Genomic DNA, 27,323 nt, shown 5'->3' on the forward strand with positions numbered 1-27,323 from the left:
GCCACCTTGTACCAAACGTGTGCTGCTATATATATGTATGTATGTATGTATGTATGTATGTATGTATGTATGTATGTGTGTATGTATATATGTGTGTGTGTGTGTGTGTGTGTGTGTGTGTGTGTGTGTGTGTGTGTGTGTGTGTGTGTGTGTGTGTGTGTATACATATATATATATATATATATATATATGACAAGAGTGTGGCTTTAGGTATTTAAATGCTAATCCACACTAATTATGTAATCTCTTGCTAGCATGATAACTGTTCTGTGTAGCATTATTGGTATTGATTTTTTTTTCAGAGAGAAAATGTTTTTTTCTTGTAGATGCTTTCAGTATATTGCCAATTAATATGATCCTGCTTAGTCTTTTTTGGACTTATTTCTTATGCATCGTTGAACCCAAACAAGTAATAAAGTTTCTTACCAACCATGAATCCATATGAGAAAAAAAGGAAGTACAGGCTAGGTGCAAAGCTGCTCAGTATAAGTCCTCCAGCCACCAAAAAACTGCTGAAGATTGCTACAGGACGTGCTCCAAAAGAAGAAACGCTTGCACTGCACAGGGGACCTGGTGGGGGGGAAAATGATGTTTATAGAATTTTGATACATTTATTGAGCGATGGTTTCATTGGAGACAAATAGATTTTAGCATAATACATTTTATAAAAAATAAAAGCAATCCCAATTACTTGTCCCCCCCCCCCCCCCCCACAGAACTATTACCCCTCTAGCTGCGTATGTTTTGTGTCTCCTACTCAGAAAATCTAAATCATCGTCAAAGCAGCTTGGGTTCTGCAGGCTATTAGAAAGCCGCAACTTCATTGGGAGGATGACCCAAGGAAGAAAACTGGCAACTAAAACAGGACAGCAAGTGTCTCAGTAACCTGGGGGTCCAAGGCCTAAAAATAGCGTCATTCATCTCTGGAGGACAATCCAGGTCGAATTCTGTAAAGAATTAATGTGAAATATTGGGGCAAATTCTGCATTGTGTGGCCTCACATATGAGCTACATTTGTCTCCCACTAATATTGAAAGTGGGGAGTATCCCTTTACACTCCTTTCTCATCCACTATATCAGCAGTGTGCAAACTGGGGGGTTTTCTGGGGGGGTGGGGAGCGGCAGCTATAGATGTTCCGCACTCTCCCTCCAGACATTTAAATTAAATGCTGGGGGACCGCGCGAGGCCTCTATAATACACTTACCTTCCAGCAACGTGTCGTCCTGGTAACCTGGCATCAAATGACAACGCGGGGTAACGTGACCCCGCGCGTCATTTGAAGCCGGAGCCGAGCGCGTGGGGGGGGGGGGGGGGGGAGGGGCGGGTCGCAAGGTGCCAAGGAGAGCAGGCAGGAGTGCGCACGGTGAAAAGTTTGTGCTCCCCTGCACTAGATCTCTCAGGTGTCCAGTGGAATTCCCCTTTGGTTGTCCTTATGCATGGTGAGTGGGAGGGGGGGAGGGGAAGTATTATCAGGAGCACCCTGTGCCTTGTGAGATTCTTAGTGGATGAAATTCGCTTCCAAGATCGAAAGGCAAGAAACAGGATGGTGAACATAATGATATATCATGTAGGAAGTCAATACATAAACTTAGAGAGATACAGAGGTTCATGTTTACTTTATTTGGAGAGACAAATATGAAATATGTGACCAGAAAACAATAAATCACAGGTAGTAATACAACATGTGCAATGTGCCGAAAATAAAACTGTGTTTGTGTTGTTTGCAACAAAAAAAAGACTACAAATCCAAAACATTTAAAAAAAATAAATTGTATGTGTGACGAGCACGCGCATTTTAAGTGAAACTTCTTGGTCTTTTGTCACAGAAATTGTATTTGTGTTGGTGATTTTAATTAAAAATCAAAAGACAATTTCACTGACAAAGCGGAAATAAATTTGATTAGAACGCGGGTGCTCGGCACCACCTCACGCCCCTGTATTAGCTACTTGCAACGGTGAATTCCTTGTGTGTGTGTGTGTGACAGTGTGTGTGTGACAGTGTGTGTGTGTGACTGTGTGTCTGTCTGACACAGTGTGTGTGACAGGGTGTGGCACAGTGTGTGTGTGTCTGTGTGTATGGCGCTGATGGCTGCCGAGCTCCAGAGGCCTCTGTGCATGCGCGCCGGAGACCGGCCTTGGTATTCTTCTGCGCATGCGCAAATCAGAGCCTCTGCACATGCGTGGAGGGGGACGTCTCTCGCTAGCTGTGGTCAGAGCCTCTGCACATGCGTGGAGGGGAACGTCTCTCGCTGGCTGTGGTGGAGCCTCTGTGCATGCATTGACTGCTGCCGGTGTGATTATGTGTATGTGATGGCAGACGGCGCCGCTGATGTATGCGCAGAGATGGACGCCTCAGCGCTTCTACTAATGGCCTCAGTCAGCGCTGGACGCCTCAGCGTTTCTACTGATGGCCGCGGAAGACTGTGGGCATGGGGGTAAGTGTTGGCCTCATCTGCCAGCACTGACGTGACTTCCATAAACTACTTCTGTCTCCTGGAAAACGGATTTGGTGCCTGCAGAGAAGTTTCACTTCAAAACATTTTCGTTACAAAACAAAAAATCTTTGACCTTCTGCTTTCTCAATACTAAGTAAATAAAAACATCAAAGTGCTTTGAGAAAATTATAGGTGGCTTGTTTGTAAAATATAAACATTATTTCACCATCAAAATTATATGCTGCACTGCCTATCACTCCTCCGAATAGTGCTCTATTCACTAAGCGGGGCTACTCTGTAAGACATTGTCTACTGCCGGAAGAAATCTTCAGCCTATTCAATCAAATAGGTCATAAAAGTCCATATTTACTAGGCTTTGCTAGAGGGAGTTTTATAGAGTAGCACTGCTTAGAAAATATGACCCTCAATGAGCTAGGGATGCAACCTTTCCAAAGAGTTGTAGCTCTTGTAATATACTTTGCAACTGCAACTTTGAGCACCAGAATTAAAATGAATAGGGCTTAACCACTGCTGTAGGAAACAGCTTTCGTGGGCAGGGGGTTCAGTACGTCATGCCTGCAGTGTCTAGGGTTAAAAAAAAGGGGGGCGTGTGGCGAGCAGGCACATTTTAAGTGAAACTTCGTTTTGTTTTGTCACTGGAATTGTAATTATACTCTCAAAAGTATTCCATTCAATCAAAAACATCTAAATCAAAATACAATTTCAGTGACAAAACACAAAGAAGTTTCACTTAGAACGCGCATGCTCGGCAATGTGGTGAAGGTGTGTGTCACTGAGGTGTATGTGTGTGGTGAAAGTGTGTGTCACTGAGGTGTCACTGATGTGTGTGTGGTAAAGGTGTGGGTCACTGAGGTGTGTGTGGTGAAGGTGTGTATCACTGAGGTGTGTGTGGTGATGTTGTGTGTCACTGATGTGTGTGTGGTCAAGGTGTGTGTCACTGAGGTGTGTGTGTTACTGAGATGTGTGTGTGTCACTGAGGTGTGAATGGTGAAGGTGTGTCACTGAGTTGTGTGTGGTGAAGGTATATGTCACTGAGGTGTGTGTGTGGTGAAGGTGTGTTTCACTGAGGTGTGTGTGTCCATGAGGTGTGTATCACTGAGGTTTGTGTGGATCTGTGGTGAAGGTATATGTCACTGAGGTCCCTATATATAATGCAGTCCCCAGGGAACTCCACATTGTGGTGTGTGTCTGGTGTGAAGGTGTGTTTGTGTCCCTCTTAATGTCAGTGGCGATCTTGCACATGCACGTGGCAACAGATGCCCCACACCTGAGCATGCGCCAACCGGTCCTGCGCATGCACCGCACGCGGTGGCTGATGTTGCGCATGCACGAGTGATGGATACCCCGTGGCCTACTCCTACTCCAGGTAAGAAGTTTCACTTCAAAACGAAAGACTATTACCGGATTCTAGAAGTTTATCCTTCTTCTTATCATCTATCTATACATCTATCTATCTATCCATCTATCTATCCATCTATCTATCTATATATCTATATAATTGAAAACGTTGTATGTTTGCTGTTCTTATGGGCAATCTGATTGGTCCGTCGGTCTGTCACTCAGCCTCTGCCCAATCAGATTGGTCCGTGCCCCGGCCCCGCCCCCGCACGAGTCTCATTGGCTTACTGCCACACTCACCCGCCACAGCTGGGCACGCACAACCACCCGGCCAGTCTCCTCTTCTCCTCCTCACCCCCTGTCCTGCTGAATCCCCCCCCATCACCTCACCCAAACCTCACCTCCCCCCCATCACCCGCAGCTCACCTCCCTGCTACCTGGGGGGGGAGTGCGCAGCCAAGCAGTATGACGGCAACAAAAGGCTGAGCCGGGAGCCCGCAGCAGCGACCCCCCCTTCTCCTCCATCTGCGGCTCCTCACCTCCACTGGCCCCGCCGCCTGACACACAGCACCCTGCCGTCCGCAGCTCTTCAACTCCACCCGGCTCCCCCGCACACGCTACACACCACCCGCCGCCGCCCCTCACCTCAACACCCGTCGCCTCTCCCCTCAGCGGGGACCGCCGGGTGCGCCGGGGAAGGAGCGCCCACCGCTTCTCCTCCTCACCACACGCCCACTCAGCGGAGACTGCCGGGAGAGCCTGTGAGGGGGGCGGGGGGGAAGGAGCACCGGGGACTGGGTGACCCAGAGCCGAAGAGAGGGGGGGGGGCGGAACAAGCACAGGGGACAGGGGGGGGAAACACTGCCAGGGACGGTGAGAACAAGCACCTGGAACGTGGGGGGAGGGGTACAGGGGGGGGGGAATGATGAGGGCTGCGGGGGGGAGGAGAGTGATGAGGGCCGCAGGGGGGTGAGTGATGAGGGCCACAGGGGGAGAGTGATGGGTGCAGGGGGGAGAGTGATGGGTGCAGGGGGGAGAGTGTTGTGGGGTGCAGGGGGGAGAGTGTTGTGGGGTGCAGGGGGGAGAGTGATGTGGGGTGCAGGGGGGAAAGTGATGTGGGGTGCAGGGGAGGAGACTGATGTGAGGTGCAGGGGAGGAGACTGATGTGGGGTGCAGGGGGGAAGACTGATGTGGGGTGCAGGGGGGAGACTGATGACGGGTGCAGGGGGGGAGAGTGATGTGGGGTGGAGGGGCGGAGAGTGCTGTGAAGTGTAGGGGGTGAGAGTGCTGTTCGGTGCAGGGGAGGGACAGTGATGTGAGGTGTCCCGTGGGGGGGCCTTAACGGGGGGGGGACCGAGCTGGGAATGGGGGGGGGGGAATGGAGCTGGGAACGGGAGAGAGGAGCGGAGACAGAGGGGGAGCGGGAAAATGTACTCCCGGGCAACGCCGGGTATATCAGCTGTGTGTGTGTGTCACACTGTGACACTGTGTCTGTGACACTGTGTGTGTGTGTGTGACACTGTAGGGGGGGACAGGAGCTTTGCATGGGGGGGGGCGGAGCTGCACATGGGGGAGGGACCGAGAAACAGAAAGGGGGAGCGGAGAAATAGGGGGGAGCGGGTAAACAGACAGGGGGAATGGAGAGAGAGGAGGGAGCAGGACATTTTACTCCCGGGCAGCGCCAGGTCTCTCAGCTAGTAGTTTTTAAAATGACACTTTTCCCCTTAACTTCACTAGGCACTCCTCTCTATATCCTGTCTTCTAACCTACGCTTTCCCAAATCCCTTTCCTGGTGCAAATGTGATATTATAGTACAAAGTGAGAACCTACAGTAAATATTTGTGTTTAACAGGAAGCAGGACCATCTGGGATCAAAATACAGTAGTAATAGAGTATTTTTTTTGTGTCCATTCTGGTTGGTCCCCCAAGAGCTGAACTGCACTACTGTGGGGATCCTCCAGTGGTTCTATTTTTCTTCGGGACTCTTGTACTCTTGCAAGAGCTGGGACTCTCATAGTACAGCTTCACGGCACGCCTGCATTAGCTTCAGCTAAGAAATGCAGCTTGTTGATAAGGAGAATTGCTACATTAATGAGTTAAATAAAGTATTTTCAAAATAATATTATTATAAAACATTATTTTAAATGTTTTTTTTTAAATAGATTTTTATATTTCCAAATTAGCAGATACAAACATTTCCTAGCCTAAAACATTTTTATTTAACGGGATTTTAATTCAGCAAACATTATTCACGTTGTGAACTATGATAAAGTTCCAAAATTCCATGCAGAAAAAATAAAGCTTAAATTGTACATGAGCGTTTATTACCACCTCCAGGTTAAGTTCATCTACAACCAAACTAATTGGTTGCTGGATCAATGTAAAGAAAGTGCAAAAATAAGTTTGTTTTGAAACATTGCTCCCTGATCTGCTTGTGTTTTTTTGCATCAAATGTAAGAAAGCGTTTAATGCATATAACACAAATTGTTAGACAGAGAGCCACTTCAGACTGCAGATTTTTTTTGATGCAGAATTTGATACATCATTATATTCTACATGTCATTTAACTCTTTCCTAACTCCTCCTATTTACTCTCCCTAAAACGCATGGTGATGTACAGTATACTGTATAGCACAAAAGTTGGACTACAGACCTTGATAAATATATTGAGATGCAAGATGAAAATAATGCAATCTACACTTTCACTCTAAATTTACCTTGAACACACTGGGGCTTATTCTAGTAGCTTTAAATTTGTCATTGTCAAATCGCACGTTTTTGCATGTTCACAAGAAGCGGAATGAAATGTGTGAAAAAATGGTATTCTCTATTGCAAATCGCATTTTCTAAACCACTTCTAAAAAAGTGACAAACCACTTGATTTGTAATTACTTTAGAACCGAAAGGACCTGAAAGTGTTGCTGACTCCCTCCAAAGCCTGGAATAGAGCGGGTAGAGGTGGAGGAGGAGGTGCTTAGGTAAACAATTGCCACCTTAGTTAACAATGTAGAATTCTACATTGTCACATGCTTAACATATAAATATAAGAAATAAAGAAAAAAAAAAGGGGGGGGGGAGTAGTATTGTTGCTTTAAAAGTAGACAATTTCCACTTTCTGGTTGCCACTTCATTGTTCCTTGTGCCAAAAAATGAGCACACGAGACACCTGAGAGACAAGTGACAGTGTCGTTTCCCAGCATCTAGTTTAGTTCAATGCTAGAGCTGCTACCCTGCACGGCGGGTTGTGGGTGCAACTAAATACAGAAAAGCCCAAAGCTGCATCCAATGTGACAAAAATACACAGTGGAACGCCTATATATTCTCTTGAAAAAGGGTCATTTAGTTAAACCCTTTGGCCAAAGCATTATAAGCCTGCAAGCCACATCAAGGCATGAACAAATTTGCAGGTCCTAACACTACATTTTAGTATCAATAGCACAGTATTACTATAATATACCTCGTTACCCCCAGACCCCTGATCCCTTCGGCAGACTTCCGTGGCACGTGCACAACTCACTCAAGACCCTTCTATATTAGGGTTATGAGTTTGTTCTCTATTATCACTGGCTAGCTCCAATTGTTGATGCTCTCTGAATTTCCCATACATGCCCCGAATATCTGCTTGGGCTCAAAATGTACAGTCAGGAATCACTGACTGCTCCTGATAATCTGTAGCCATCTGGTCACGTTGTTCTAGAGGCTCCATAATTCTATTTCATTATCATTATCTCTTGTAACACATTTATTTTAGAAAAAGTGCTTAACTCAATGATTTTGCCCTGAACGCAAACAACAATTCTGCTGACATGTTCTTAGAAGTGTTTGGATGAAAAAAATAGCCTTCTGTAAATTCATTATATATTAACTGCAAACGTAGTAACTTAGTAACCAAAGGAATCAATGGTCCATGTAGTGTATCTTGCCATCATATCACCTACTGTACTCAAATGTATTACATCAATTACAACATATACATATTAAGAAGTTTCTAATAGTGACAAAGAATGAAGTAAAAATGCAAATAAAAAATCAGTTGCAGTAGACGTGACACTATCCTATTACATTGCAACCTTGTCTGTCCTAATTTGCATAATAATTTATTTATAAAATGTTTTACCATAAAGTAATACATTAATAGATACCTCATGTTTTCAAGTAAGTCCTGGGCACAGTGTTATGATAACACATGGTTACATTAAATGAACAAAGGTTATACAGTCAATTCACTGACATTTAATGGGCAGTTAGAGTTGGAAAATTGGCTATGGGCTGGTAAAAAGGGCTGGTAAGTTAGAGAATGAAACTAGAGAAGCTTTAACCTTACCAAACATAAACGAATGGCAGCAAACAGCTCACACCCTTTAGCTGCCCCAAAGGCTGTCCGCCTTTGGGGCGACGCAGATGTAGACTGAAGGGGTTCAGATTGAATGCAGCTGTGGTTTCAAAATCCTTTGTCCTCGCGGGTTATTAACATTCAAGAGGATGGGGCTGACGAAACACTGCAGTAAGCAAACACAGATTTAACCCTTAGCACGCTGGTGCTGTGCAGAGGGCACCAAGGAAAAGGCTGTATTTTCCACTTTGGTGTTCCTAAACATAATCTCTCTAACTCCCCATTGGAGTCTACTAAACATTTAGGTGGTAATGGCATTGCGGGAATAAGAGAGTGGTTTCCAAGCCGGCATGTGACCAGAAGTCCTCAATGTTTTCCTTAATGAACTGAACATGTGCACCTGTGTGTGTAAAGAATGATTTGTTCCCATCTGACACTGATATCTAATTAGCCTATTTCAAAGATTTCCAATTTACTAGGCACCACATATTCGGTACTTATAACTCTTCACAATTTAAGGTCTATTGTAAGAATGTATAATTTAAAATAATTTTAAATCTGTTTTATGGAAAGATTACAAAGTAACAACCTTTAAAGTCCATGAAGTTTAGATTTTGAACCCACTGGTTTATACATATATACAGTGCTCGACAAATCACCAAAAAATCTACTCGCCACACAAAAAAATCTACGCGCCACCTAGTACCAAGCGTGTGCTGCTTGGGCCAATAGGAGCTCGCCACGATGTTAAATCCACTCGCCCGGGCGAGCAAATGTATAGGTTTGTCGAACACTGCATATATAAATTAACATTTCTTATATATATTTCAGAATGTGTGCCTGCGTGTCTCATTATGCCCACCCAAACTATACGACCTAGAACAACCAAACTTGGAAGGATTATTTTATGTTTCAAAATAAGGCAAACTGTAATTGTTTTGATCCTCTCGAAAAATCCAAAGGGGGTGCTGCTAGGAACATTAGGTTCCATGTGTTGTACCTGGTAGGCTATGTATCTGGCACGTGACATCATATTGGTGACATCATAATATTACATTGGAAACTTGTCTATCCTAATTTGCATAATAATTTATTTATAAAATGTTTTTCAATCTGGCACGTGACATCATACTTGTGACGTGACATCATAATTCACATAGCCAGGTTGGTGGCAGATAAGGGGAGTCTATAAAGCTATAAAGTTTACACAAAAAGCAGACAAAGAAAGAGAGGAAGTCAATTTGCACATGAGGAGAAAGTACAAAAGCTGGAGATGGGGAGAGGCAGAAAGAATTGGGGACATCATAAGATTTAAGGAAAGTGATGGGAGGGAGCCAGATGAGGGAGAGGGAAAAGGAGGTAGGGGGTGAGAGGAGGACGGGAGGTTGATTTCTTTGAATTTCCAACCAATGCCTGGCCCTTTCAGCTAGTATATATATATATATATTGTGACAGAGTCACTAACTCAGTAGGCTGGAATAGTGAATGGAGAGACGCTGCAGCCAGTTCACAGAGTGTTAATCTCCTCAGACAGAAAGAAGCACACATGCAGCCTAATTAAGCAGGAGGCCTGAGAGACTGCAGGTTTAAAAGCAGGAAGTGACACACACACAGAGAGCTTGTTTTTCCACAGGAAGGTGGAGAGAACTCTCCCGGCTGGGAAGCCGTTGCTGTTGCTCTGGTCCCCCAATCCTGCGAGGAGCTAGGCTGCTGGGACCAGCTGGGACCCCAACCCAGGATAAAGATCAAGATCGCTGCGAGGCTGGACATAGCCTACTACCCGGAACCGTGTTACTGTTTGCTACTGGAGCGGCAAAACAGATAAGACTTTATTCTTATACGTATCGTTATCCTTTGTGTAACATGTTTGGGCATGACCAGGTTAGCTGGCTGTCCTGTTAGTAAGGGCTCAAGAAGTGAGTTAGTGTCCCTAACGGGACTAGGCTTTAATTTTCAAGAAAGTAGTTTCTTAAAGGGACAGTGCACCCGTACTTATTTTGGATGTGGCTAATAAACCTCTATAGTTGAACGTTTCCCATCTTGTCACAGCGTCTTACTGACCCCGCCGCGAGGCCGTCCTGCCACAGGTGGTGTCAGAAGTGGGATGCTACACCTCTGGGGGTCAGTAGATGAAGATGTGTTGAGACACTGAACTCAAGCTGAAAAAAAAAAATGATTTTTGGCTGAAGCATGGAAGTTACAGCCAGTAAGCGCTGAGTGTAAATTTTGCCCCATCGGGTATGAAAGGATTGCTGTGTAAAGCTACTGCCTTTTGCTGAAGCGAGTGAATTTGCAGCTAGCAAGTGCTGTGAGGTAAAGTTTGCCCTGTCTGGTAAAAGGAAATTGAAAATGGATTTTGGCATAGATGTTGCCCTAAGAAGAACCCAGAAGGTTCAAAGATTGTAAAGCCCATACAAGTTACGGGTGTTGTGCAAAGTCTGCCTCGTCGGGTGTGGAAAAAAATGGGGTTTTAAAATGGCCGCCGTCAAGTGTCAGTTTTGCAATGTACTTAACCATACAAAACAGTGTCCCTTCAGGCCATATGATGATTATGATGACGACGCATATGTGGCCCCGAGAAGAGAGACGTACCCGCAGATGAAAGCTGCAAAAGTTGCCAGTGTGTGTGTGCCCAGTACCACTGATGTCTCTGGAACTAATAAAACAAAGAGAAAGAAGAAAAATAAAAATATTTGTCAAGTCACAGAGGAAGTGACCGAACCACTTGAGCCTGCGATATCAGGACAACAGGCGTCAGCAAGCCACCAAGATGTGCTGCAGACCGGAGTGATGGGCAGAATTGTCACAGGAATGGTGGCAAAGGAAAAGGAGGAGCAAAGGGAAGCTGAATCCTTGATCCAGGGAAAAGAGGCCTTAATGTCTGCACTCCAAACTGCCCAGCGTGATTATGATGTCTTGCAGAAACAATTGAATAGGGAGCGAGAAGCTAATGCCGAGGTACAGAGGTGTATACTCCCAGCTATACAAGAGTATGCGGCATTAAAGAAAACAGAGCATCTCTTGCGGAGTGAGTTGGAGGAGCTGACGACAAGTTTGAATAAGGCCAACACCGCAATTGCTAACATGGAATCAGAGAGAACAAGTCCTGACTGGAGACTGTGCTATGAGATGTCCCAGAGAGATGTGCAAAACTTCATCAAAGACTTAGAAGTTTCTCACCAAGAAGCTAGCACGCTCAAAACAGAGCTGGAGCTCTCACACCAGGAGGGCCACAGTCTAAACACAGAGCTGGGTATGTTGAAGGAAACCCATGAGAATGCCCTGAGGGATTTAGAGACTGTAAGGAAGGAGAATGTAAGTCTGACGCAGAAAAATTCAGACTTGACTGATCAAATCAGTAAAAGTGATAAGAAGCTCCACCAAGCAGGAAAAGTGGAGAAGCAATTGATCCAGGAAAAGCTAGAGGTGCAGGAAGCACTGCAGAATGCAGAGAGGATGCAACGTGTCTCCCTGCAGCAACACACACAGGCAACGCACATATGGCAGAGCCAGCTGCAAGAGCTACATGCAAATCTGCAAACAGCCAAGGAGAAGCAGCTAGTGCTACAGGAACGGCTGAGTACCCAGTATGTCCCCACAGAACAGCATGAGGAACTGAGGGCCACGCTGTACGCCACAAGAGCATCGCTAGGGGCAGAGCTGGGTACTTTGAAGAAAGCCAATGAAAAGGTCCTAAGGGATGTAGAGACTGTGAAAATGGAGAATATAAACCTGAAGGAAGAGGTTTTAAACCTGACTGGTCAGGTCAGTGATGGGACTGAGAAGCTTCACCAAGCGCAGAAAGTGAAGACGCAATTGGCGCAAGAAAAAAATGAAGTACAGGCTGCTCTGCAGAATGCAGACAAAATGCTGGAAAAAGAATGCCTCGCCCTGGAGCAGCTGAAGATCACGTTGAGCGCCACAAGAGCATCGCTGGAGGCGGAGCTTAGAAGTCAGGTGACTGTGTGAGAGGGAACATGAGAAGGTCCAAAGACTGGAGCAAGAGCTGGAGAAGCAGAGAGGCAACTCCATCTCCATGAGTCAGTATGCCAAGGAGAAAGAAGCCTGGAAGACAGAAGCAACAGCGATACAGGCGACAAAAACTGCAGGGCTCCAAAAGATGAAGGAAGAGCTGATGCAAGCCCAGAGCAAGCACCAGGAAGAGGTGAGGGCCCTGAGAGGGGATTTTCAGGATCAAATTGAAGAGCTGCAAACGCAGGTTGCTGAGCACAAGATACAGCTCGCCGAGCGGGAGAAGGTGACCGTCCGACAGGTGGCTTGCCTGTCATTGCGCTATGAAACCGAGATGGCTGATACCCGCAAGCTTCTGGACCACACGTCCAATGAGATGGCCCGACTGCAGCTGGAGCTGGACAAGGTCCGGGAGGAGCACTGGCAGTGGCAGGTCAGAAATAGAGCGAAAGAAACAGACTTAATACTTGCGCTGAACCAGCTAGGAGATGTGAAATCGCGACTCGACGCCAAAGAAGATGAACTGGCAGCTGCACTGAGTGAAAAAAGAAATACAGAAGGACAGCTTCATGACCTGAGGAAGGACCTGGAGTCTGAGCGTGCTGGCCGCAAGATGGCAGAGAAACAAAAGCGTGACCTGGATGAGATACTCGAGGCTCTGAAGACTGAGCAGGATGCTACGTTGGACTCTAATGCTGCCCAGCAGGAGATTCCTCAGCTGAAGTTGGAGAAAGAGGTTACAACCCTAAGACAGACCCTTGGGTCACAGAAGCAGTCCATGGGAAAAACGGTGGTAGAGATAAAGCAAGTGAGGCGCACCAGGAAGCGTGACTGCAATACCGTTGCAGTGTTACAGTCTACTTTTCACAAGGCACGGGATGGGAAGACCAAGGTGCTATGTAGGTAGGTTCAGCAGGGAGAGATGGAGCACTACTGGAAAAAATTGCTGGAGAGTGTGTTCCCAATAAAAATGAGGTTTATTGGATCAGAGCATGATAATAAGGATGAGCCCTAGGGCCCCCACCAACGCGTTTCGAGCTTCCGCTCTTTCTCAAGGTGATAACCAAACCCTTTGTCCTACAGAGTACCCTGGGACCTCTCTTCGGTGACGATCCGCTTGTCTCTTGTGTAATATCCCAGCGTGCTGTAGATTCCGATGGATCTTCTGCCATAGGTCTTGTAAGTGGCGAATCCTGTCCTCTGCGGCCGGGTCTCCAGACTTGGAGATGAGGGAAGGAAGTGCCGACGGATGGAAGCCATAGTTGACCATAAATGGTGACTGTCGGGATGATTCGTTCTGTAGATTATTGTGGGAGAATTCTGCCCATGGGAGAAGTTCCGCCCAGTCGTCCTGAGTGTCAGCGATAAAGCAACTCAAAAACTGTTCCAGAGACTGATTGGTGCGTTCCGTCTGTCCATTGGTCTGGGGGTGATATCCTGATGAAAAGTGTAGGGTAACGTCCAGATTTTTACAAAACGCCCTCCAGAACCGGGAGATGAACTGGGATCCTCTATCGGACACTATGACCTGAGGGGCCCCATGTAACCTGAAGATCTCCCTGATGAAAACTTCGGATAACATTGGTGCAGTGGGTAAACCCTTCATAGGGATGAAGTGTGCCTGTTTGGAAAATCTGTCCACCACCACAAGTATTGTGTCCATGCCTCTAGATTTGGACAACTCAACGATGAAGTCCATCGATATATGTGTCCATGGACGTACTGGGATGGGTAGTGGTTGAAGGAGACCTGCTGGTCTGTTGTGTGGCGTCTTGCTTCGAGCACAAGTAGCGCACGTAGCTACGAAGGCTTGTATGTCTCTCCGCATGTAGGGCCACCAGAATGTGCGTTCGATGAACTCAGTAGTTCTTTTGGTGCCAGGATGGCCTGCAGTCTTGGATGAATGTCCCCACTCCATGACTCTCCTCTGGAATTTACGGGGAGTGAACAACCGGTCCTCCGGAACGTTGAGTCCTGCCGGGATGTTGTTCTGAGCCTTAGTAATGTCCGTTAAGGCACTAAAAGTATTTGCAGCCAAAATACAAGTGGAAGGGAGAATGGTCTCCTGTTGATCCACCTTGTTATCCTCTACCAGGAACTGTCGTGACAAGGCGTCGGCTTTAATGTTTTTTGAACCAGGGATGTAGGAAATGAGGAAGTTAAAGCGAGTAAAGAATAAGGACCATCTTGCCTGGCGAGATCCTAGTCGCCGTGCTCCCTCAATGTACAGAAGATTCTTATGGTCCGTAAGTATCGTGACTGGCGACTCTGTGCCTTCCAGTAAGTGCCTCCACTCTTCCAAAGCCAGCTTGATAGCGAGGAGCTCCCGGTTACCTACATCGTAATTCCTTTGGGCGGAGGAAAATTTCTTTGAAAAATATGCACAAGGATGAAGTGGAGCTTGAGGATTCTTTCTCTGTGAAAGTATAGCACCTGCTCCTACATCGGAGGCGTCGACCTCCAAAAAAAAAGGTAATGAAGGATCTGGATGGGTTAAGATGGGTGCTGAGGCGAATGCCGTCTTTATTCTCTCGAAAGCCTGGAGGGCCTTCTCAGTCCACTTTGTAGGATCAGCTCCCTTCTGTGTGAGTGCCGTGATGGGTGCTACTACCGATGAGAATCCCTGAATGAACCTCCGGTAGTAGTTAGCGAAACCGAGGAACCTTTGGATGGCCTTGAGGGAGAGGGGACAGGGCCATTCGAGTACCGCCTTGACCTTGGTAGGATCCATAGCAAGACCGGTATCCGATATGATGTAGCCGAGAAAAGAGGTGGATGTTTGATGGAAATGGCATTTCTCGAGCTTGGCATACAAATGGTTCTCTCTTAAACGCTGCAGGACTTGTTTGACATGCATCATATGTTCCGGCATGGATCTGGAAAAAATTAATATATAGTCCAGGTATACTATAACATGGTGGTCCAGAAGGTCTCTGAAAATGTCGTTGACAAAGTCTTGGAAGACCGCAGGAGCATTACACAATCCAAATGGCATGACCAGGTACTCGTAATGCCCGTCGCGAGTATTGAATGCTGTCTTCCATTCGTCTCCTTCTCTGATTCTAACCAGATTATAGGCTCCTCTGAGGTCCAGTTTGGTGAAGATCCTGGCTCCCTGGAGTTTGTCGAACAGTTCGGCTATCAACGGAAGGGGGTAGCGGTTTTTTATGGTGAGTTTGTTGAGGCCCCGGTAATCAATGCAGGGTCTGAGGGTTCCGTCCTTTTTTTTGACGAAAAAAAATCCTGCCCCCGCAGGTGATGAAGATTTCTTAATGAACCCCCTCTGGAGATTCTCCTGAATATATGTTCTCATGGCCTGGGTCTCAGGAATAGATAGTGGGTATGACCCTCCTCTGGGAGGTATGACCCCGGGTAGAAGATCTATAGGACAGTCGTACGTCCGATGTGGCGGAAGTACCTCTGCTTGACGTTTGTCAAAGACATCGCGGAAATCTTCGTATATCCCTGGCAGCCGTACCCTGTCAGGATCCGTGACCTCCATTCCTGCCACTGCCTTTGGAGCAGACATGCAATGTTCCAAGCAAAAAGAACTCCAACGAAGTGGTGTGGCCTCTGTCCAGTCAATGACAGGATTGTGGATCCGGAGCCACGGAAGTCCCAGAATGATGTTTGAGGAGGGGGTGTGAATGACATCAAAGGTTATAGTCTCGGAGTGAAAGTCGCTAGTCATGATGTTAAGGGGTATGGTTTGTAAGGAAATGATCGCGGGCTGCAAGGGTCGTCCGTCAATGGCTTCAAGACCTACCGGTCGATCTTTGGGTACCAACGGTATTTTATTCTTGAAGGCGAACTTTTGGTCCACGAAGTTTCCTCCTGACCCCGAGTCCAGAAAGGCCTGTGTCTGTACTGTGAAGGTCTCACCGGATATGGAGATAGGTAGATAAAACCTCGTAGAGGTTTGAGGAGGGGGAAGAGTTGCAGTACCCAGCGTGATCCTCCTTATACTCACTGGGCTTTGGCGTTTCCCGGCTTCAGTGGACAGTTGAATACCAGGTGGCCGTTATTGCCACAGTAGAGGCATAGTCCCGCTCGTCTTCTTCGTTGCCTCTCGATAGGCGAAAGGCTAGTCCCTCCCAGCTGCATGGGTTCATCTAGGGCAGGAGTTGTGGAGAGTAGAGGCCCTATGGTAGACAAAGAAGACGATTGTATACCTCGGGGGTGTTTGTTTCTCTCCATCCTTCTCTCTTGGAGGCGCTGGTCCATCCGGATGCACAGGTCTATCAGGTTCTCAAGTCCAGCGGGACGATCCAGAGCTGCTAATTCATCCTTCAACCGTTCGTACAGGCCCTGCCAGAAGACTGCAGATAGAGCCACATCGTTCCAGCCGGTCTCGGCCGCCACCGTCCGGAAGTCCAGAGCATAACGAGCCACAGTACGGTCTCCCTGAGAAATATTAAGCAGAGTGGATGCAGCCGTAACCTTACGCCCTGGGGTGTCAAACACCTTTCTAAATTCGGTGATGAAGAGAGTAAGGTCAGAGGTCAAATCTGGGCGTTGCTCCCAGATAGGAGAAGCCCATGCCAGGGCGGCGTCAGTCAGCAGGGAGATTATGTATGCGACCTTAGTACGAGAAACCGGAAAGCGAGAGGGCATTAGTTCAAACTGTATGAAACACTGGTTCAGAAACCCCCGACAACCGCTGGGATCCCCTGCATAACGGTTGGGCGCAGGTAGTCGTGGTTCGGAGGTAGGTGTGATAAGTGCAGGAGTGGCTGCGAGTGGAACGGGGTTGGTGGTAGATACTGTTAGACGTCTAACTTGTTCAGTCAGGGTATCCACGTCTTGTTTAAGTTGGGAAACTAGTTGTTCTTTTAGTGTAAATGAGCCGGTAAGTTGCCGGAAGCATTCCTCATGGGTGTCTAAGCGTCGGGCCACCTCAGCGGCGTCCATGTTTGTTGGGCTGAGCATATTGTCACGCTGCGCTCACCACAAACAGGACGGAAGACCGCGGGGCTGAGGTGGGGATTGATAGGCACCGACCCACAACCACGCAGTCCTGTCCGGAATGCGTAGTCCTAGTCGTACCGCGTCGTAGGGTTGGAGAGGTCAGGGTAGTCAGGGTACTTGCCGTGTTCCAGGGTTGGAGAGTCCGGGTAGGTAGAGTTTCGTAGCCAAGGTCCTGGGTAATAGAAGGTAGAGTAGTCGAGTAACGAAGCCGGGATCAAAGTGCTGGAGAGTGTAGAATCCAAGTAACAGGCAGGGTCAAACAGGTCAGACAAAGTTCAAGACAAAACTAGACAGCAGCGGTGAGCACAATGCATAAACAGGAGTTTATGCTCAGCAATGAAGGACAGGCAGAAGCAGGTATATATGTGGGAAGGGTCCAATTACCTTGCAGGGGTGTGTACTGGTCCACCAATGGTGTCAGAGAGACACTGATCAAAAACAGCTTGCAATTAGGCTCTCCTGATGCTAGGTCTGGTTGCCGGGCAACCCGCGCGCGTGCGCGATGCGCGTCGCGACGACGTCATGCGGTTTACTCAGCAAGTCTCCGCCTGTGGGAGGCTCCAGCAGCTCCCTCACATTCTCCTGCTTCCTGGTTGCCGAGCAACCCGTGCGCGTGCACGATACGTCTCGCGGAGCTCCGCCATCACGCCGCTGCGCCTGCACTGCCCTGGCAGTGCGTGGGCGCATGACTCTGCCCCGTGGTGCTTCCCTGAGTCGGTCTCCGCGCGGATCAGAGGCAAGTGTGACAGAAAGAAGCACACCTGCAGCCTAATTAAGCAGGAGGCCTGAGAGACTGCAGGTTTAAAAGCAGGAAGTGACACACACACAGAGAGCTTGTTTTTCCACAGGAAGGTGGAGAGAACTCTCCCGGCTGGGAAGCCATTGCTGTTGCTCTGGTCCCCCAGTCCTGCGAGGAGCTAGGCTGCTGGGACCAGCTGGGACCATCTGGGACCCCAACCCAGGATAAAGATCAAGATCGCTGCGAGGCTGGACATAGCCTGCTACCCGGAACCGTGTTCCTGTTTGCTACTGGAGCGGCAAAACAGATAAGACTTTATTCTTATACGTATCGTTATCCTTTGTGTAACGTGTTTGGGCATGACCAGGTTAGCTGGCTGTCCTGTTAGTAAGGGCTCAAGAAGTGAGTTAGTGTCCCTAACGGGACTAGGCTTTAATTTTCAAGAAAGTAGCTTCCTAAAGGGACAGTGCACCCGTACTTATTTTGGTTGTGGCTAATAAACCACTATAGTTGAACATTTCCCACCGTGTCTAGCGTCTTACTGACCCCACCGCGAGGCCGTCCTGCCACAATATATATATATATTAATTGAAAGATTCAACAGCGCCTGGATGTGTACTAGCCTCACAGTAGACTCCTGACAACAAACAGACCGCCACAAATGTTAGCACAGATGACCTGTTGAATACAATTGTAAAGATGTATATTAAAAAATATAGGAACTCAGATGGTGGTCATTGAATTAATGGTGAGTGTGTGTACAATAAAAAAATATAAAAAATGTATATGTATCTATATTATGTATTAAAAAATAAAAAATATACTGTTATTGCAAAAAAACACTGAAAAAATGATATCCAAAATGCTAAATAATTGGGTGAAATGTATTGATCAGAAAAATAAAAATGATAGAAATTATGAAAAATTAAAAATCAAAAAACCGTTTGCAAAATGAACTAATAAAAATATGTGTTTTCCACAAAAAAAAGGTGATGATTTTGTATGGAGATTACAACGTCCGGGCTGCTTCTTCTTTGGGGTCAGCAACCTCCCAGCAGATTCTAATGGAGAAACAAGAGAAAAAGCGCCCGATCCATGTGTAAAATCTGGTAACAAAATTTTAATAAAAAATCACAAGACAAATGCACACTCACAATTTGTCAATGCAAAGTAAGCATTGTATGGGTAAACCCATGCGCCAACAAGTAGCTGCTCGCCGAATGTTTGCTTCAGTACATCAGACCTCACTGCTACCGGTGCATCACAGTCAGATCTCCCTCCGGAAATTCAGGTATACAGTCGGTTGTTCCAGCAGGATGCAGGAACTGACGTCTGTGCTCTGGAGCTTGAGCTGCTTGGCCACCGTAGTTTCCTGTACCACGTGACCCTAAGCGTTTCCTCCGTCTCAGCGGATTTCATCCTGCTACTCGATCCGTGGGTGATTGAATACAGCTAGAAACATCTACCATCCCTGCAGAGGAGAAAGGTTGTACCGGCAGCATATCCCACAGCAGGGCTGATTCACAGCAGCTACATTTGTATGCAGATGGAAGACTTCTGAAACCTGGATGTCAGCGTGGTGCATGGGCTTGTCCCATAAATTGCTTATTTTAAACTGACAAAGTGTGATTGGCAATCGTCTGTTCATGATAATTAAAAAATTTTAAATCTGAATTTACACTAGGATCGGGCGCTTTTTCTTTCTTCTATATATATATATATATATATATATATATATATATATATATATATATATATATATATATATATATATTACATTTTTCTGTGGTGTTGTACAGATTGTACTGTGCATCTACCATTGTTAATTTTTTTACAATACTTTACAAGGAGTCGTGGTTAGTGTGATTTATTAGAAGAAAATGAACACCACATGTCTGGGTACAAAGCTGGTTAAGATGACCCATGTTTTGTTAAAACCTCTGAAGCAGAAAATACATCCGGTTTTGTATGTACTGTATAATTTGTAGACTGTATAAGAAGACTGAATAAAAATAAAAATATAGTTTTAAACACTATAAGACTGTGACTTAAAATGGTGTTATCGCTATCACACTTACAGAATTAGAGGGCTTCAGCGTTCCTAAAGCTGTGCCACATGAATGGAGAAGCTGTGCCACATGAATGGAGAAGCTGTGCCACATGAAGGTAGAAGCTGTGCCACATGAAGGGAGAAGCTGTGCCACATGAAGGAAGAAGCTGTACCACATAAAGGGAGAAGCTGTGCTACATAAAGGGAGAAGCTGTGCCTTATGAAGGGAGAAGCTGTGCCACATAAAGGGAGAAGCTGTGCCACATGAAGGAAGAAGCTGTACCACATAAAGGGAGAAGCTGTGACACATAAAGGGAGAAGCTGTGCCACATAAAGGGAGAAGCTGTGCCACATAAAGGGAGAAGCTGTGCTACATAAAGGGAGAAGCTGTGCCTTATGAAGGGAGAAGCTGTGCCACATAAAGGGAGAAGCTGTGCCACATGAAGGGAGAAGCTGTGCCACATGAAGGGAGAAGCTGTGCTACATAAAGGGAGAAGCTGTGCTACATAAAGGGAGAAGCTGTGCTACATAAAGGGAGAAGCTGTGCTACATAAAGGGAGAAGCTGTGCTACATAAAGGGAGAAGCTGTGCTACATAAAGGGAGAAGCTGTGCTACATAAAGGGAGAAGCTGTGCTACATAAAGGGAGAAGCTGTGCCACATAAAGGGAGAAGCTGTGCCACATGAAGGGAGAAGCTGTGCCACATAAAGAGAGAAGCTGTGCCACATGAAGGGAGAAGCTGTGCCACATGAAGGGAGAAGCTGTGCCACATGAAGGGAGAAGCTGTGCCACATAAAGGGAGAAGCTGTGCCACATAAAGGGAGAAGCTGTGCCACATAAAGGGAGAAGCTGTGCCACATAAAGGGAGAAGCTGTGCCACATAAAGGGAGAAGCTGTGCCACATAAAGGGAGAAGCTGTGCCACATAAAGGGAGAAGCTGTGCCACATGAAGGGAGAAGCTGTGCCACATGAAGGGAGAAGCTGTGCTACATAAAGGGAGAAGCTTTGCCACATAAAGGGAGAAGCTGTGCTACATAAAGGGAGAAGCTGTGCTACATAAAGGGAGAAGCTGTGCTACATAAAGGGAGAAGCTGTGCCACATAAAGGGAGAAGCTTTGCCACATAAAGGGAGAAGCTTTGCCACATAAAGGGAGAAGCTGTGCCACATAAAGGGAGAAGCTGTGCTACATAAAGGGAGAAGCTGTGCCACATAAGGCTAAGGCCCCGTTGCACGCGTCCGCACGGCTGTCTTGCTTGCCGACGGCGAGTGCAACTCACTGCACCGCGACCTGCGGTCTGCAGGAAACTTTTTTCGGAGCGGGGGGGGGGGGGGGAGCGTGGCCACACGGGTCGGGGGGCACGGTCATGACGTGGGGGGGGGCGTGGCCATGACGGGGGGCGGGGCCAAAACCAAAATAAAGCAGGGCTCACAGCTGGCTTGCCATTGGTTGATGGGAGCCAGTCTATGATTGGCCCCTTCGCGTACCATGTGACGCGTTGCCGCACGGGAACACCATTCTCTTGTATCCCGTGCTGGCTGACGCGTCACAGCACGTCGTCAGTTGGCAGTGAGGAGGGACTGGGACCGGATCATGAGTTTAAACCGCAATGGTGAGTTGCGCTCACGCCGCCGCCCGCGCCATCGGGCGCAGCGGGTCCCAGCCCTAAAGGGAGAAGCTGTGCTACATAAAGGGAGAAGCTGTGCTACATAAAGGGAGATAGAGATGAAGAAGCGCTCAAATGCGAGGTATAATAACCAATAATAGCCAATGCCAATATCCAAGGAAAATCCACCTTGATGGCTGCGAGGCCTCACCTAGCTGGCTGCAGTGTTCCTGTGATTAAATGTATACTCTTTGCTGATTATCAGTTTACTCTCGCTTGATTGTGTGCTGGGAACCATATATATTTTTTACTTAATGGCTATTAATGTTCGATAAACACTTTAGTGGATGTACCTTCCCTATGGCAAATATCCAAACTCCCCTAGATATGTGTCTTTGGTATTTCACCACAGCCACTTAGATCATTAATGTGACTGAAACTAATTCCTATTCGTTATAAATTGGAGGGCATTCTTTTTAGAACTCTCTTTCACTCCCTCTTTGCCCTTTCCCCTCTCAACACCCTTTGATACCAGTAAAACCTGTAGTTTCTTTCACTCTGAAAGTGAAGTAGTCAAGAAAACTATTCAGAGATTAATAAACAAACTGAGCTCAGATTGTGTAATCTTGTCATTCTTTTTGCTTTTTCCTGCAGGAGAACTGGAAATTAGACATTGCTATAAGATACAGTACCATGTTTTCTCAACACAAAAGCATTATTAGCCATTCTGTTAATGTTCAGGCAGTCTTGTTCCAACCGTGAATAACGTTCAACAGAGAAGCAGGGCAATACAATGCTGGGAACGTGAGTGAAGAACACGTTGTCCAATGTTATTAAAGTTATTAGTGATATCCTGAATTATTGTACGTAGAAATAGCATGTTAGTCCAGTTGTGATTCTATATACCAACCCTTTCCTACATCATCTGCCTAAGATGGTTATCTTGTTTTTTTTTTTTACATCTGTGTTTAACGCATGGAATCTCTATAAATCAGAATCGCTTGAACTGAAGAACAGAGAAAACTCTCGAAAGCTTGTCTTATAATATCAAATGTTAGTTCAAATAAAAAAGGTATCCCCTACTATAATACTGCAATACTCATTTACTCTGCCCTAACAATATTGTATAATCCTATAATTCTATTTTAAAAGCCATTCAAATACAACTTTTTTATATACAAGAACCAGCGAATAATTATTGTACTGAATAGTTCGTATTAATTTTATCTATACATTTGTGGCTATCATTCTGTCAAATTTGATATCCAACAACTATTTAGAAGCTCACGTACTTTATATGTGTGACCTTTCCTGAACCTTCTGGAATATGGGATTTACTATAGTTGTGTGTAATCAGACTAATCAAACAGTTTGTTTGGGATTTAATAAAAAATATTTTAAGGAGCTGAACTCAAGAATGTTTTGCTTTTCTTGTAATTCCTTCTTATTAAAACTGTTGGTGCATGGTAGATGTAAAACCTTTAAATACCACCTGTGTGTACACAAAAGTTTCCTTGTAGAAAGAATTAAAGGTGATCTGCAAATGCATCTAAAAAGTGTCCCATTTCATCTGAGTGGAAATCTTATTATCATGTTAAAACAATCAATTTACTCAGTTGTAATTTTAAAGAGGCCATCCAAGGAAGCTAAACAACATTATTTTTAGCTGCCTACAAACCAGGCATGGAAAGAGCAGGAATAAATGATACAGAGTGGACATGAAAAATAAAGCATACGGGAGTGTGGCCAGCAGCTGAACAGAGCGAACGCATCGCTACTGAACTCCGGGTCAGAATAATCTGATTTGGGACATCCACCTTTTTAAAGTGGTGCAATGCACACCAAAACAATGAAGAGCCCAGCGACCGCAGACCATCCCTGCTGCTTAAAAACCCTGAAATCCTACCTCAATCTCCATAACAGCTCCGCGAGGCGCTGAGTGCGAGAATCATGACAAAATGGTGCCGACCCGTGCCTGAACTACAGAGCTTAAACCGCTAGGAAAGCTGCAGCTGAGAGGAGACAGCGAGGGCTGGTGAAAAGAGGAAGTGAGAACCGGCAAGCTCCAAAGTATACGCCTGGAGGCGGTAGTAGACAGAGTGAGCGTTTGCAGGCGTGAAACAGACGACGCAGGAGCTTGTTGGAGGGAAGACTGAATGGAGACTACAGGGACCAGGGCCTGCCTCCAGGAGAGAGTGTGACCGGAGAACCTGGTTGATGCAGTGAAAAGAGGCCCAGATGAGAAATTAATATCTCCCACTGCTGACTGACCAAGGCCTGGGCTGTCCAAATTACCCTGGTAAGCACTCACATAACATAAAATCTCACTTGGAGGGCATAACTCACCACAGCCAAAACCACACCAACCGACCCTCCCCTTCCCCCGAGTAGGAAAATGGCCCGTCTCTCAGGCAAGATCACCTAAAGCACCCGTGAGGCTCCCCCATCCCCTACCCCTCCCTATCCTGGAGGAAGTGACTCTAAGATGGCTGCTGCATTCACGCAGCTGAGGCCTACAACGCAGAGTAGGCAAAGCAGGTGAGCTGCAACAAGGAGTGGCAGTAACTGGACACACCACAGAACAGAAGTACATAGAAGAGAAGTAGGCATTTTGGCCGATAAGTGGCTTATTGATGCTTACAACATAGGCCTCAGAGTGTCCTACCTATATTTATATTAAAACAGCTGCTACCCACAATAAACATTAAAAACACAACAACACTAATACCCAATCACTTTCTGGTTATGATGTACCAGTATGCCAATCAATGGGTATAGGATGGGTATAGTGGTCCTGGGGTGGGTGGTTAGGCCTCCCGGGTGGGTTAGCCCCTTAATTACTCTAGAGGTTATTAACCGCTAAGGTGATTAAGGGGTTAGGGGCCATTAGATTGTATTTTTTCATGTATTCTTGCTGGCATCGGAGGACATGGACCTGCCGTATGCTGACGAGGATGCCCTTCATGATGGCAGGGGTAAAAAGTTTATTTACTATATTTATGCTGGTTTAATGTTTTATTTTATAATGTGCAAATGCACTATTAGCCATAACTGGATAATAGTTATTTTGTCCATTTCTGTACTGTATGTGTTGGGGGGGGGTGAGGGGGGGTATTTATTTCAATGTATTGCGCATTTTTTTATCTCCACAGGATTGGCTCTGCAGGATCGGGGACCTGCTGGGACCACCCAAGTGCGCCCAGACACCTGCGGGGACCTCCTAAGGACCCCCAGACACCCACGGGGACCACCTGACTCCCAGACATCCACAGGGACCACCCACAGGGACCATCCAAGTGCCCCCAGACACCCGCAGAGACCACCTGAGGGCCCCCAGACACCCACAGAGATGACATGAGCAACCCCAGACATCCGCTGGGACAACACGAGAACCTCTGGACACCTCTGGGGACTGGGGACCACCCAAGGGCCCACAGACACCCACGGGGACCACCTGAGGACACCCGCGGCCTCTAGTATCAATCATGTGGGGTAGAGGAGGTGGGTATTAGTGTTTATTGTGGGTAGCAGAGTGGGTGAAGGGGGTATTTGGCCCTTGGTGGGTAGTGGGGTTAACCCCTTCATTGACTTAGTGGTTAGCCGCTAAGGTAATGAAGTTGCCTGTAAATGCATTTTTATTGCATGGGATTCATGTCGGGGATCTCCGGTGCTGATATTAATGGATATCAGCTCCGGAGACCCCCGGCATTAATCCAATGCAGAAAAAAAAGCATTTTGTTCCTAAGTCCTGTATCGCCACCTCTCAGCAGCTTCTCACCAGCCTCACGCCAAGTTTTCCTGGCGTGAGGATTTTTGGAGAAACTCGCCATTCTAGAGCTGCGATAGGACTCAATAACTACTGGCTACTAGAATTGCACAAATTCTAGAACCTGCCGATAAGTGGCTTATCGCCGCTCGATTCATGCCTTTATCACCCACTTATCGAGGCTTACTGAATAGAAGTACTGTAGGCATTTTGGCTGATAAGTGCTCGATAAGTGGCTTATTGACGCTTATAGCATATGCCCCAGAGTGTCTACCTAGTACAGTAACCACAATGATTAAAACAAAAAAACACCAAAAAATATATATCAACAATCATGAAACCAATGTAACCATGAAATTAGAATAAAAAGGGTCACAGAGGGGGAGGACAATACTAACCACCAAGTGGCAAGTGGGACGCCGAGGGAGTTGCTGTAAAAACAGTCCGGACTGCAGCTTTTCCACGGCAGGGTAGAATCACCGCTGGAACTTCCTGGTAGCTGTCCTCAGCAAAAGGGCAAGCACGCTGAGACAGCCTTACGTGACCATGACGCGTTTCGTAACAACGTACTTCATCAGGTGGACCTGAGTAAGTACACTGTTACGACACGTGTCGTGGTCACATGAGGCTGTCTCAGCACGCTTGCCCTTTGGCTAGTGGATGGAAAAGAAGTAAACAGAATTATGTCCCTTTATAAAGCATTAGTAAGACCACACCTTGAACATGGAGTACAATTTTGGGCACCACTCCTTAGAAAAGACATTCTGGAACTAGAGAGAGTGCAGAGAAGAGCCACCAAATTAATAAAGGGGATGGACATTCTAACTTATGAGGGGGGGCTAGCTAAATTAGATTTATTTACATTAGAAAAGAGGTGTCTAAGAGCTTTCAAAAGAACTATTCATCCCACGGGCAGTACTAAGGACTCGGGGCCATCCCTTAAGGTTGAAGGAAAGGAGAATTCACCAGCAACAAAGGAAAGGATTCTTTACAGCAGCATTTCCCAAATGGGGTATTCCGTGGAGCCGTCGCAGGGGTTCCGCCTATAGACTGACTGTGCCGGCTTTCCCTAGCACACTGCCATGGCTTTCCCCCTCAAACCCCCCCCCCCCCCCCGCTGAGCCCGCTCTCTGGTCTGGACTGCAGCAGCGTGCTCTAGCTGTGCGGCGCTTCCGGTGTCTGCTAGAGCATATGTTGAGTGCAGCGCTGACCGCCGCTTCACTTCAACCCCCCTGCCACCAGGAGTGCTGTGCTTCCCTCACCCCCTCCCCCCGCACCGCTGCCCTCACCAACACCCACCCCCCGGCAGCACCATTGCCGCTTCTCTCACACAATGCCCCCCCACCGTCAGCACCACCGCCGCTTCCTCCGCCGGTACCCGCAGGGCAGGATACCTGCCTCTCCTCCCACCTGAGGTAGGCTGTGGGAGATATATGTATTGGGGCAGGGGGGTCTTTTAAAACTGTATTGGGGCATCGGGGGTCTTTTAAAAATGTATTGGGGCAGCGGGGGTCTTTTACAGACATGCGTATACAATTGTCAACAATTAAACCGGATATAAGAAGAATTTGCTTTACAGTAAGGGCAGTTAAAATGTTGACTTCCTTACCCATGGAGACTGTGATGGCAGATACAATAGATATGTTAAAAAAAGTTGGATATCTTTTTAGAAAGGAAAGGTATACAGGGATATACCAAATAAGTATACATGGAAAGGATGTTGATTCCGGGAGTAATCTGGTTGCCAATTCTTACAGTCAGGAAGCAATTTATTGTTCCCCTTATGAGATATCCTTGGATGATATTTCACTGGGGTTTTTTGTTTGCCTTCCTCCGGATCGATATACTGTAAGTATAGATATAGGATAAAGTATCTATCGTCTAAATTTGGCATAGGTTGAACTTGATGGACGTATGTCTTTTTCCAACCTCATCTTCTATGTAACTGTGAATACCCTGCCTCGTACCGACCCATATCACTTTTAAAACAGCATTTTAAATTTCTGACAAAAATATTAGCGAATCGATTACAAAAAAATAATACCAGCATTGATATCTGAGAATCAAACAGGATTTGTACCGGGCAGAAGCTCAG

The 27,323-nt window shown here is 46.6% G+C and overlaps 1 protein-coding gene across 5 annotated transcripts in view; it reads right to left on the reverse strand.

The window, feature by feature from the left end:
- The window catches only part of SLC16A9 (solute carrier family 16 member 9), a 141,729-nt gene that overhangs the window by 19,452 nt on the left and 94,954 nt on the right, over positions 1–27,323 (reverse strand). For 4 of the 5 annotated variants that reach the window (XM_075612957.1, XM_075612956.1, XM_075612955.1 and 1 more), the window contains one exon: positions 427–570. The exons of the other annotated variant lie outside the window; for it this stretch is intronic. In XM_075612957.1, the coding sequence (XP_075469072.1) occupies positions 427–570 (144 nt within the window). The remainder of the gene's footprint in view (positions 1–426; positions 571–27,323) is intronic. 5 annotated transcript variants of the gene reach the window in all.

This window comes from Ascaphus truei, chromosome 8, assembly GCF_040206685.1.
Source record: "Ascaphus truei isolate aAscTru1 chromosome 8, aAscTru1.hap1, whole genome shotgun sequence".
Taxonomy (NCBI): domain Eukaryota; kingdom Metazoa; phylum Chordata; class Amphibia; order Anura; family Ascaphidae; genus Ascaphus; species Ascaphus truei.